Source organism: Stylophora pistillata, chromosome 1, assembly GCF_964205215.1.
Source record: "Stylophora pistillata chromosome 1, jaStyPist1.2, whole genome shotgun sequence".
Taxonomy (NCBI): domain Eukaryota; kingdom Metazoa; phylum Cnidaria; class Anthozoa; order Scleractinia; family Pocilloporidae; genus Stylophora; species Stylophora pistillata.
The window spans coordinates 18,349,034-18,359,741 of record NC_142519.1 but is presented as its reverse complement, the minus strand read 5'-3'; the positions used below and the strand labels follow the sequence as shown (position 1 = coordinate 18,359,741).

Genomic DNA, 10,708 nt, shown 5'->3' with positions numbered 1-10,708 from the left:
GTGACCTGCTGTTGTTCGCTGTTGCCTGGGGACCGTTGTCAATTCCATCATGATCGCCACCAGCTTCGTTATCGTCGATTTCTCCCACACTGTCGCTGTCAGTTCCCTCACTTGTACTGTCGAAGTAGCTCGTAAGGTTTCTTGAGGGAGAAGGGGAGGGGAGAGGCGAGTCCTTCACTTCTGCACCATAGAAAATATAACGGCTAGGTGGCATAAAGATGAACCGGGGAGAATCTAGAAACGATAAGTTATGAAAAATAAAAATAAAAAAGTAATAAAAAAGCACAATAGGAGGGAGATTACATTACTCCCCGTTAACCTATACACTGTTAGCAGACAATCGATCCGGTTTTCTCACTGCTGCTATGTGTCAAAGTTGCATGAATCTTCCCCAGAAGACTACGCCATTACAGAGAGCTTAAAAAATATACCTTCTTCACATGATGTGTCGTTGTTTGTAGAATGTTTATTTTCTTCTCCAATAGCTGAAGCTCTCGGCTGCTCTCGGTTTGGCTCGTCACCAGTGTCACAACAGCCACTACTCTCACCAACAGTCACGTGACTATCTAGTCGATTGAGAGTACTTACACCTTCTCGCTCTTGCTTTTCATCGAGTTGTGTATCATCTTCACTGTTTGGTGCATTCTGCGGTGTCCAAAAAACAAAACCTTGTCTTAAAATGACAGCCTACGATCTGTTAAAAAAAAATAGGCTGCGAGTGCGTTGGATACAAGTTTAACGTTCTTTTTTCATGGCTCTGATTCGTTCGAACTTGAAATTAACGACGAGGAAAACTGTTTAAATTTTGTTGAGGACAGAAGGGGGCAAGGGAGAGGAACACTGTATAGAGGTCAGTTCCGGAAAATGGAATTGTTCCTTTTTTTAGTTATTCTTGAGCACGCAAACAAAAACGTTCAGACTCCTATCCACCATACCCCAGAAGATTTCTTCTCTCCCAACGAGTAACCTCCTTCTTCGGAACGTTCTTCATCTGAAGCCAACCCCTCTGACAAAAAACGCAATTTTTGCACAGAAGGAATCTCAGAATCATCTGACAAACTGTTCCAGGTCCCACCCAGCCGCTGACAAAGCTCGGAGATGATGACGTCACAGTCACCCAGTAACTCGACATCAAATGTCAAATGTCTGAGTGGCTCTCTGTTGATGAGCACCTGTGGAACCTCAGGTGGCACGTGACCTACAATGAGCAACGCCAAACAACATTATTAGTCACCGAAGAAGACGTCAATCTTAGTGGACATTTAACGTTAAAATTTATAACATCTCAACCCAAAGTTTCATCTCACAACTTTTTACCTTACGAAGATCTCTTGAAGGTGACAGTAAAGGACGGATAGATGGATAGATTGTGAAAATTCATCGCCAGATAACGCTTGTTATTCAAACGATTATGAGATAAATGCTACTACTGTGCTTTATTTTCAATAGTGTGCACTATTTTCAATATTTAAGAAATCAATGGGAAGTAATGTTGCTTTGCGAAATCAACTTGTCAGCGTCACGAACCAGAAACCGTCACAAACCAGCTAAAGCTTTATCACATACTTAACTGAACGTAGTTTAGAAAAAAGAAAAAAAAAAAAAGACTGGTATTCCAAAACTCAATTCCCTTTTTTATGAACTTTTCGCTTATAGTATCTTCCGAATAAGTCACTGCACACACACCCGAGATAAGTTGCAATGAAGAAAAACTTACTTGGAATCAAAGCAACTGGGCGGACTTTTAAGGAAGATCCAATGACTATCAGAAGATCAACCTATAGCAGAACGGAATGATTATATACACAAGAAACAATCAACTTGACCCATTCAGGCCAGGTTTTCGGGTTTTCCCCGAGCTTCGCTCTCGGAAAAAATTAATGTTTGCTTCTAGGAACAGATAAAGTCCACGGACAAATATTCGAGCACATGTTTAAGGGAAAAGAAAGCTATTGTTTATGTATACGAGGGGCTAATTGGAGGATCTTAAAAATACACGGAGTACAATAACTCCACCCACTCATTGTTACAAGGGTAATTGTGAAGAAGAGCTCCCCAAAAAACCTGTCGGCCGACAGTCGGCCGACAGACGACCAACTGTCGGCCGACTGTCGGCCGACAGTTGGTCGTCTGTCGGCCGACTGTCGGCCGACAGTCGGCCGACAGTTGGTCGTCTGTCGGCCGACAGGTTTTGCCTGAAATATAGGCTACCTGTCGGCCGCCAGTCGGCCGACAGTCGGCCGACTGTTGGTAATGTGTCGGTAACCTGTCGGTACCTTGTCGGTAGCTTGTCCGTGAAACGATCACACAATGTTAGGGATTCTAAGTTTGCCGTTACAAAAGCATATGGGTTTAAATTATTAATTTTTTAATTTGCGTTTGTCGCAGAGTGGCAAAACGAGGTATCGTGGTCGTTTTAGATCAAGAGTTTTTGGTCTGGTTTACCAGAAACGTTGAGTGATCCGATATTTCACTCGTAGAATCGTGCCTCGCTTGATACAACATCCAACATGTTTAATACGTTGACAATTGACTTTCAAGAACCAACATGTGTATTGTTCAACATTAGATTAGCGGCGCGCTCCTAAATCAATTATCGCATCACGCATCCAAGTCTAATTATCGAATTGTTACGTATAGTATTTTATTACTTAACATAACGAGTAAAAAGATTCACAGTTGTATCATTTATTAAACTTGAAATTGGAAATAAAAAGATTCACAGTTGTATCATTTATTAAACTTGAAATTGGAAATAGCAATTCATCCCAAACCTGCAAGATAGATTACGATGCTAGCAACAAATACATACATACATACTTAACATACCATAAGAGGCCGCGTTGCATTGTTGGGCGATTGGAACGAAAGTGTTTGTATTGATACGTAGCTTATGGTTTTCAGAGTTTTTGGCCGAGTTTTCGATTAAATTATCTTCCTATGCGATTCTTAGATTGTCTGGTGTGTTGTAAATTACGCAAGTGATATATCCTATACGCATCTGATAACATTTTGGAAGAAACGTTTCTTTACATACTACCAACTTTGCCGTCGATCGGTAAGTAGGTGAAGTCTGTCGAGTCATACATCACCATTACGGATTGTTATGTCACGTTAACTGTTCGTTTTTTACACAATTTTTCTTTTTTCTTAACCTGTCGGTAGACTGTCGGCCGCCTGTCGGTCAACTGTCGGCCGACAGTCGGCCGACAGTCGGCCGACAGTCGGCCGACAGGTTTTTTGGGGAGCTCTTCTTCACAATTACCGTTACAAGGTAGTTCATTCAATATTATGTCATTTTAAATCAAATGAGGTGGTATTTTGCACAAAAATCGACTATCCCTTTACATTACATTTAAATACCTTTTCTGAATCTTCTTCCAAGTTGCGATAAAACTCAGAGGGAAGACTCTCGCCGAAGAATACTATATCTGAAATACTCAAGTTAAGGAAATTAAATCAGTCAGTAATACTTTTTGACTCATTGCTTTTGAAACAAATATTTACTATGCACCTGCAGTTAATTCTTGTAAGGAGCATGCGTAGTGCAACAGCAAGGTTAAAAACACAAAAGGTAAAATTCAAACTTGCCCTAAGGCATTAAAAGTCACATCTTAATAAATATTAGGATCCTTTGCACAAATCTAATTTCAATTGTCCCAGATAGCATCAGTTCAGCTTTATTGAAAGCAAAGCATTGAACAAAACTTGGAACAAATCCATTGCTTGCTACTGATCTAATAAACAACTGTGCAAAAATGGGAGATGATGTCATCAATATCTTGGCTATTTAGAACATACTAAATGTTCCATTTTGGTCCATCCCAGAAGCAGTTTCATATGAATTTTACAAGTGAAGTACTTTTCAAAATTTCAACACACTTGTTTGATATAGTAATGTACATGGAAACTACTAATTAACGTGCAGATCGCACTGCATTGTCTCTGTCTGACAAGGTTTTTTTGAAATGTTCAAAGGATACCAGGTTTCATGATAGCAAAACAGCTTCCATCTTGAGGACATTTTGGGCAGAGAGGAATGACCTGAAAATCACATTAAAACTCTTTCATCCTGACTATGCTTAGTGGTAATGAAAATCATGAAAAACAAGACAGTAGTACACTCAACAATATTATACAATCTCTAGAGTGAAACAAGGGCGAACAAAACAAAGACTGTCAGTCTGACGAAAAAATTTATGCAACAGATTTTAACATTTTCGGATCCAGCCAATTGAATGTTGAGTGCAAGGCAAAAAAATATTCATTGGTTTCACTTGAGCTAACTTTGTGTAACATTTAGTCACTGTTAAAATGTCAAATTCAGATTGCTGTTTTTTTAGTACAGTTTGGAAATTATGACAAATGTAAGAGTATGAATTGGAAGACCTACAGGGTTCATTCAGTTACAGCCTGGTAGCAGGCCAATTTAGGAATGAATGAAAACAAAAGCTGTGTAAAAGAGTTACTTTTAATTTATAGAGGCAAAACCCAAGCAGCTGGGTTTGAATCATCCCGCACATTGCATCCAAAATCTCTTCATATAGGCTTCAGTCTGATCAACCACATTTTCAAAAGAAACCATTTAAGAAATTAATTTTCTCCTTTTGAACAGTATGTCATGCATTAGAAAACTCTGTCTGTTTACAAGAAATATCTTTAAGTCTTTCAACTAAACTATCAAAATGAACAAACCTGGTTAAAAATATCATCTCTTATGGCCTCACAAGAAACCTGGAACTTGCAGTTTGTACATGACGCAGTAGAAAATGACCCTGTAGTTACAGTGTGATTAATTACATTGTCTTCCAAAAATCACTGACAGAAGTATTAATAACAGAAAACCATAGTTCTCCAATTTTATGCATGGGAGTGGTAACGCTTACTCGTCTGATAGTTACGATGTAGACTGCTGGAGAGTAAATTGAAAGGCACTTAGATCTTTTATAGAGTCATTGTGTTGTGGTTTTGGAGACAAAAATGAACTCTGTGTGTATTTGGTCAACAATGAGTGCACAGGGCATGAGCATAATTATTATCAAATTGCTGAGGCATTGCCTTTTTGAAAGATCAGCATTCCATTCCTAGTGACTTTATGCTATGGAAATGGGGATAAGCTTGGACAGCCATGTAAATTAAGTCTCATATGCAGATCTTTTTCCATATTTCAGTCATATTGAATACTTTTACCCTTTACAGAACACAAATTACTGTATGCTGTCATGTACAAATAAGCACTCTATCCAGCTTTTGCTTCTTACAAAAATATCTAACAATGTCAAACAAACCTCAAATTAATAAAGGCTGATAGTTTCTAAAGAAACTGTTTGGGGCTGCGTCGGTGAGGGTAACGAAATAATTTGAATATATCAACAAAGTTGAAATGGTAAATTGGCCACCATTACAATTATAAAAGCTGACATTTCGTGCGTTAGCCCTTCGTCGGAGCGAATAGAGGAATTGTGGGTTGTGGGTGCTTTTGAAGGCAGAAAATGGAGCTACGTTATTGGTGGGAACATGGCAATGAGAAAAACACGAATAAATTAGTGGTCAGGAATGAAAAGCATTCGTTGATACCTGTGGGATTTAGACTGCTGGTTTGAAAGATGAGCAGGTATCAACAAACGCTTTTCATTCCACTAATTTATTCGTGTTTTTCTCATTACCATGTTCCCACCAATAAAATAGCTCCATTTTCTGCCTTGAAAAGCACACACAACCCACAATTCCTCTATTCGATCCAACAAAAGGCTAACGCTCGAAACGTCAGCTTTTATAATCGTAACAGTGGCCAATTTACCTTTTCAACTTTGTTGATATACTCAAATCAATAAGACTTCAATGTGGAAGGAAATCTACCCTAAATGTGAATTCAATGTTCAAAAGGTTGAAAAAGGACTAAAAAATTGTTACACATGTTACTTTTTATTTCTTCTTATCTCATTTTTAAAAGTTTTACCCTGCCTTCCCAATCATACTCTCAAAACTAACCATGGCATTGTATGACCCTTGATATACCAGCAATCTGTTCCAAAGTGTCAATATTCTGGGAATAATTCTTCAAAAGTTGGCCCTTCAGTTCTAGCTGCCTTATGAATCTGTGACTAAGGGATGGCTCAAACTGTCCTGGATATATTTCCTAAGGTAAAATAATGTATCAACAGTTAGAAGAAACAAATAGAGAAATACAAGACTTGTGGCAGTTTCCTATAAAACACAATCCTCCACACATTGTACATTGTTCAAATGTTGACCTTAAATGAAAATTTGTCAAGTATTACGATGATAACTATCCATATCATTTCAGAAAAGTGGGTTGTGATTGCAATAAAACACAAGTAGAAACTGATTTATACAATCATGTATAAATGCCATGGTTTTTTTAAAATAATTATCATCTTGCAGTGAAAAGAATTTCTGTGTCTTAAAAATGAAGGACTAAAATTAATTTTTAGAAGATAATGTGGTTTGGTTTAATTGAATAGCACAAGGTTTGTAACTATAATTTTCACAGCAAGGAGAAAGTGAAACATACAAAAGAAAATAATTTGGGTAGAGCAGGAAACTGCATCAGTTAGGAGCTTAACATAGTGATATACATCAAAGCATAAGGAAATTCACAATTTTCCCTTCAAATCAGGTCCTAGACAATGAACCAATTTTCCAATCAGAAACTTTCATTTGCCTTAATTCACAAGAAGCAAACATGGATTTATCAATGGGACTGTTAGGCTGTGATACAAGTCTTAGGATTATATTACATTTGAACAGAGTGTAGAGGGAACCAGAGAGACTCCTGACGGCATGCATCCATCCTTACTTACAGTATGAGCCTTTAGATCACAGACACTGACCAGGAAAAACTCTCATCCAATAAGAAATGAGAAGACTGACCTTATTATACTGTTTGTTACAAAGTACATTTACACGCAACTTACTTTTGCAAACTTGTAAAATGGCCGTGGATTCTGACAGAAGTACGAAATGTCAAACATTGCTTGAGGGTCTGGAAGGTCAGGATATTCAACACTTAATTTAGCATAGATGCCATCACGAGAGCGAAAGTCTGGAATGCCACAGGACACAGATACCTGAAATGTAAACATATGACATACCACATTCATCATAATATTCTCATCAAAAGACTGAAAATTGAGCAAAAACAATTACTGTGACTGGATTTCATGATAATAAAAACAAACGAACTGCAAACTATATGAAAAAACATTTAAAGTTTGTGCAAAAGGAGACGACCCTGTGAAAGTGTGATATCAACTAAACCAATTTACACTATTTTGCAACTTAGGGTATCTCAGGGTGTTGTGGTAGAAATAAACAGGTACAGCCAATGGTTAACCTTTTGATTCTCTTGAGAGAGTAAATTTAAATAATTTGCAATAAAGTGGCACAACATGGCTATTCTACAGACAGTTCCCAAATTAATGTACATGGTAACTCAACTGGTCATTGATTCTAAATCCTATTTCATCTCTAACTACATACAATAATTGACTGAAAATTGCTTTTGAACACAGGTATAAGAATTAAAAAATTATATACTGGTAAGAGGAATGTACTCTGCTGAATGAAATGCCACATACCCCAGCTCCAGTTAAAACAACTATGTTCTTTGATCCTTTGAGAAGTTCCACAACATCATCAAGAGTGTTAATATGGTCAAGCTTTTGTCTTGGAGAGGGCTCAGTAAGAATGTCAACAATAATCTTCCATAAAGTTGCTTTATCTAGGTTGGGAGGCTGAGAAGAAGAAAATATTATTGAAAACAATTTATGTTCATGCTTGTCAAAAAGAATAAGAATCCAATTTTTTTGTCTTGTTTCATACACTTTTGTCTCCGTTAGTACACACATTTAATGAGTTCTAATTGACTGAGTTCGTGTAATTTACATACATTTCACACTCACATGCATGCACTTTTATTAACATGCAGGAGCATGTGTGATGTGCAGTATCATGAGTGTTTCACTCATGCCGATTTGCACTAGGGTCTAGCTCATGTAATGCTGTGGTAGATGTGAGCAGTAATGTATTGTAAACAATTAGACAGAGCAAGAGTAAGAGTATAACTGGTCCTTGCCTGAAGACTTGTAGTTTTTCAAACAAGGATCATGAAATTATACATGTAGTGTCTTGTAGAGTTTATGTAACCCTTAAAAGCAACCTCTTCAGGAATGCCAATAAAAGTTTCCTCAACAGCCTTCTCATGAATGCCAATAAAAGTTTCCTTGACAGCCTTCTCATGATGAACACTTACATTTTTTTGTTTCTGTTTTACCGTCAAGGTACATGTACATGTGGGAACAAGCAGAAATCTCCGTAAGCCCCGGCAACCAGCGAAAATCACCCGCTAGTTGTCTTGGGCGCGCCAGCTACTCAGATCCAAATAACAAAAAAAAAAATACTTTGTTTTGCATCCAATGGCAACTTTTCCATTTGCGACGCCTACTTCCCTTTGGGTAAATAATTATATTTCGAAATAAATAAAGTTTTCCTTAAAGAGCCAAGTGTCCACAAATGTTTTTGACTGAATAAACTTGAAAGTTTCGTCAAGAATTTCACCACACCATCGCTTGAATCTGGTGGCAGACATCGCTTGAACGTTCAAACGTTTAGCAAGCGAAACAGGCTCAGATTGCGAGGTAGAGGTTACCAACAAAAAGCAATCTACATATATAAGACAACGTACTCTGTGTACACACACCAAAATGCACTTCTCCTAGCTTTTCCCTCCTCCCATATCCTTCCCCCTCTCGCACCAGAGGCGCATGGAAGGCACTTGCGCACCGTTATAAATTCCTGTGCCGGCTACTCCATTTATTCTCCTCCTACTCCAAATTTTTGGGAGAACCCTGAACATGCCATTAACATTTCTTACTAGAGAAGGGAGGATGACAAAATTGGTACAATTTTGGGTGTTTTTCATATTATAGAGTACTTTATGAAACACACACAAAAAAAGGTCCCTACATAAATTTCTGCCAAATAGTTATCTTATGTACAAGTTGAGTAGCTTTACCAGTTGAGAGTGGGGAATCATGTAAGCAAGAATATCCTCTGGATTAACATCATGACTCATCTGCTGTTCAATCCATCCCATGGGACCTAATGTAACAAATACCAGGGAAGATAATTGTTAGGAAAGACTAAATATGAACCTGAACCCTTTAACTCTCAAGATCTAATTAGTAATTCTCCTAACTGATGGCCATACATTTCCTTGTAAACAAGAAAAGAGAATTTCAAAAAAAGATCATGATTTTATCTTTTACCTTGCCTGTTCTCAAAACCTGCGCACAAAATAACATAATTATTTGAATCACAAAGAGAAGTTACAAGGTAAACACTTCTGGGCATTAAAAAGGGTTAATACACATACAGGTACAAATTATTAAATGAGGTTCAGGCTAAAAACTGTTATACAAGCAAGTTATCGTCACAAGCGTAAATTTGTAACTCAGCTTTCGCTGAAGCGGTAAATCAAATGCCACAGATAAGTTGTCACACCAATCTGAGTTACATAAATGTTATCAATACATACAACTTCATTTGTTAAGACATAGTAATTGAAGTCAGCCAAAGGCAGATGTGGACCTGCCTAGCTTAGCGCAGTAAGATCTGACGGCACTTAAATGTAACTAAGATGTGTATATAAAAAGATCAACACCTTAATAAGTTAATAAATATAAATCAGTCAAGGAACTTTAGTGTGTGTATTACCATGGTGACCAGGCCTCATCATAAAATTAAAAATAATGAAACTTTTTCTTCTTGTTTGTAATCAGAGAGGAATCCTTGTCAAAGCTAGAATCATCTAAGAATGCCAGGACCTGGCACTCCCGCAGACACTTTAATTGGTGTGAAAATTTGCTGTTTTCACAAGGGAAGGGACAGAGGTTGAAGAAAATTTGATAACTGCTACAACTAAGGGTCCCGGTTTCCCAATAGCTCCCAAAGTAGCACAGTTTTTTCAAGAAAAATAAGTTTTGGTGTAAGAAGTAAAATTCGAAAGCGACCATTTGAAAATGACGAACAAAAACAAAATGGCGGATACGAAAACGTATTGATGTAATGTTTCGCGGGTATTTAAGAGAAAAAGAATTACAGTTACCGGCTACTGGTCGATAATGGTGTTCATCAATATCATCTACGCTGTCTTCTACGCTGAAACAAGTCGGAAAGTCGTCACTTTGACGTCTTTCTTGTACGCCGTTGCCGACATGATGTTCACGTGACGTAGATGGCTTTTTCGAGTTTTCACCTTCTCCAGTTGCCTTGAGCTGCCAGCTGAAATCTATTTCAGGTTCAAAATTATCTTTATCATCACTATAGCTAATATTTTGAGAAAGAGAAGCGTCAGATGACAAACGAACTCGCTTTGTGTTGGTGTAATCGTCCCATTCGTCTCGATCCGCCATCTTGGATTCTGGCTAGTCTCAGGCTCCTTACATACCACTCGTGCATGATTCTCGTGCATTCCGTGCAGTTTTGCATTAAATATTTTTGACTGCTCGACCCAGTGCTTCGCGTCGAGATCGTGAAAGAAGCGGGAAATCACTTGGTCCACCTGAAATATTTTCTACAGCACTGGAGGACAGTGATGACAACTTTTTGAGCAAAGTCATTTGCTAACGGGTTGGATCGGTAGAATAATGGCTGAATATCGAAAGCATACAGACCAAAAGAAAGT

At 37.9% G+C, this 10,708-nt stretch overlaps 1 protein-coding gene across 1 annotated transcript in view; it reads right to left on the bottom strand.

Moving 5' to 3' along the window:
• The window catches only part of LOC111336637 (NAD-dependent protein deacetylase sirtuin-1), an 11,503-nt gene extending 1,031 nt beyond the window's left edge, over positions 1-10,472 (bottom strand). Inside the window, exons 1-12 of the mRNA XM_022942760.2 lie at positions 10,130-10,472; positions 9,038-9,123; positions 7,602-7,757; positions 6,939-7,091; positions 5,992-6,139; positions 4,696-4,775; positions 3,984-4,044; positions 3,364-3,431; positions 1,718-1,778; positions 936-1,198; positions 432-645; positions 1-234 (exon numbers count right to left, since the gene is read on the bottom strand). The exon at positions 1-234 is cut by the window's left edge and continues 1,031 nt beyond it. Of these exons, the coding sequence (XP_022798495.2) occupies positions 1-234; positions 432-645; positions 936-1,198; positions 1,718-1,778; positions 3,364-3,431; positions 3,984-4,044; positions 4,696-4,775; positions 5,992-6,139; positions 6,939-7,091; positions 7,602-7,757; positions 9,038-9,123; positions 10,130-10,436 (1,831 nt within the window). The 5' untranslated portion in view covers positions 10,437-10,472. The remainder of the gene's footprint in view (positions 235-431; positions 646-935; positions 1,199-1,717; positions 1,779-3,363; positions 3,432-3,983; positions 4,045-4,695; positions 4,776-5,991; positions 6,140-6,938; positions 7,092-7,601; positions 7,758-9,037; positions 9,124-10,129) is intronic.
• Between the last annotated feature and the right edge of the window lie 236 nt (positions 10,473-10,708).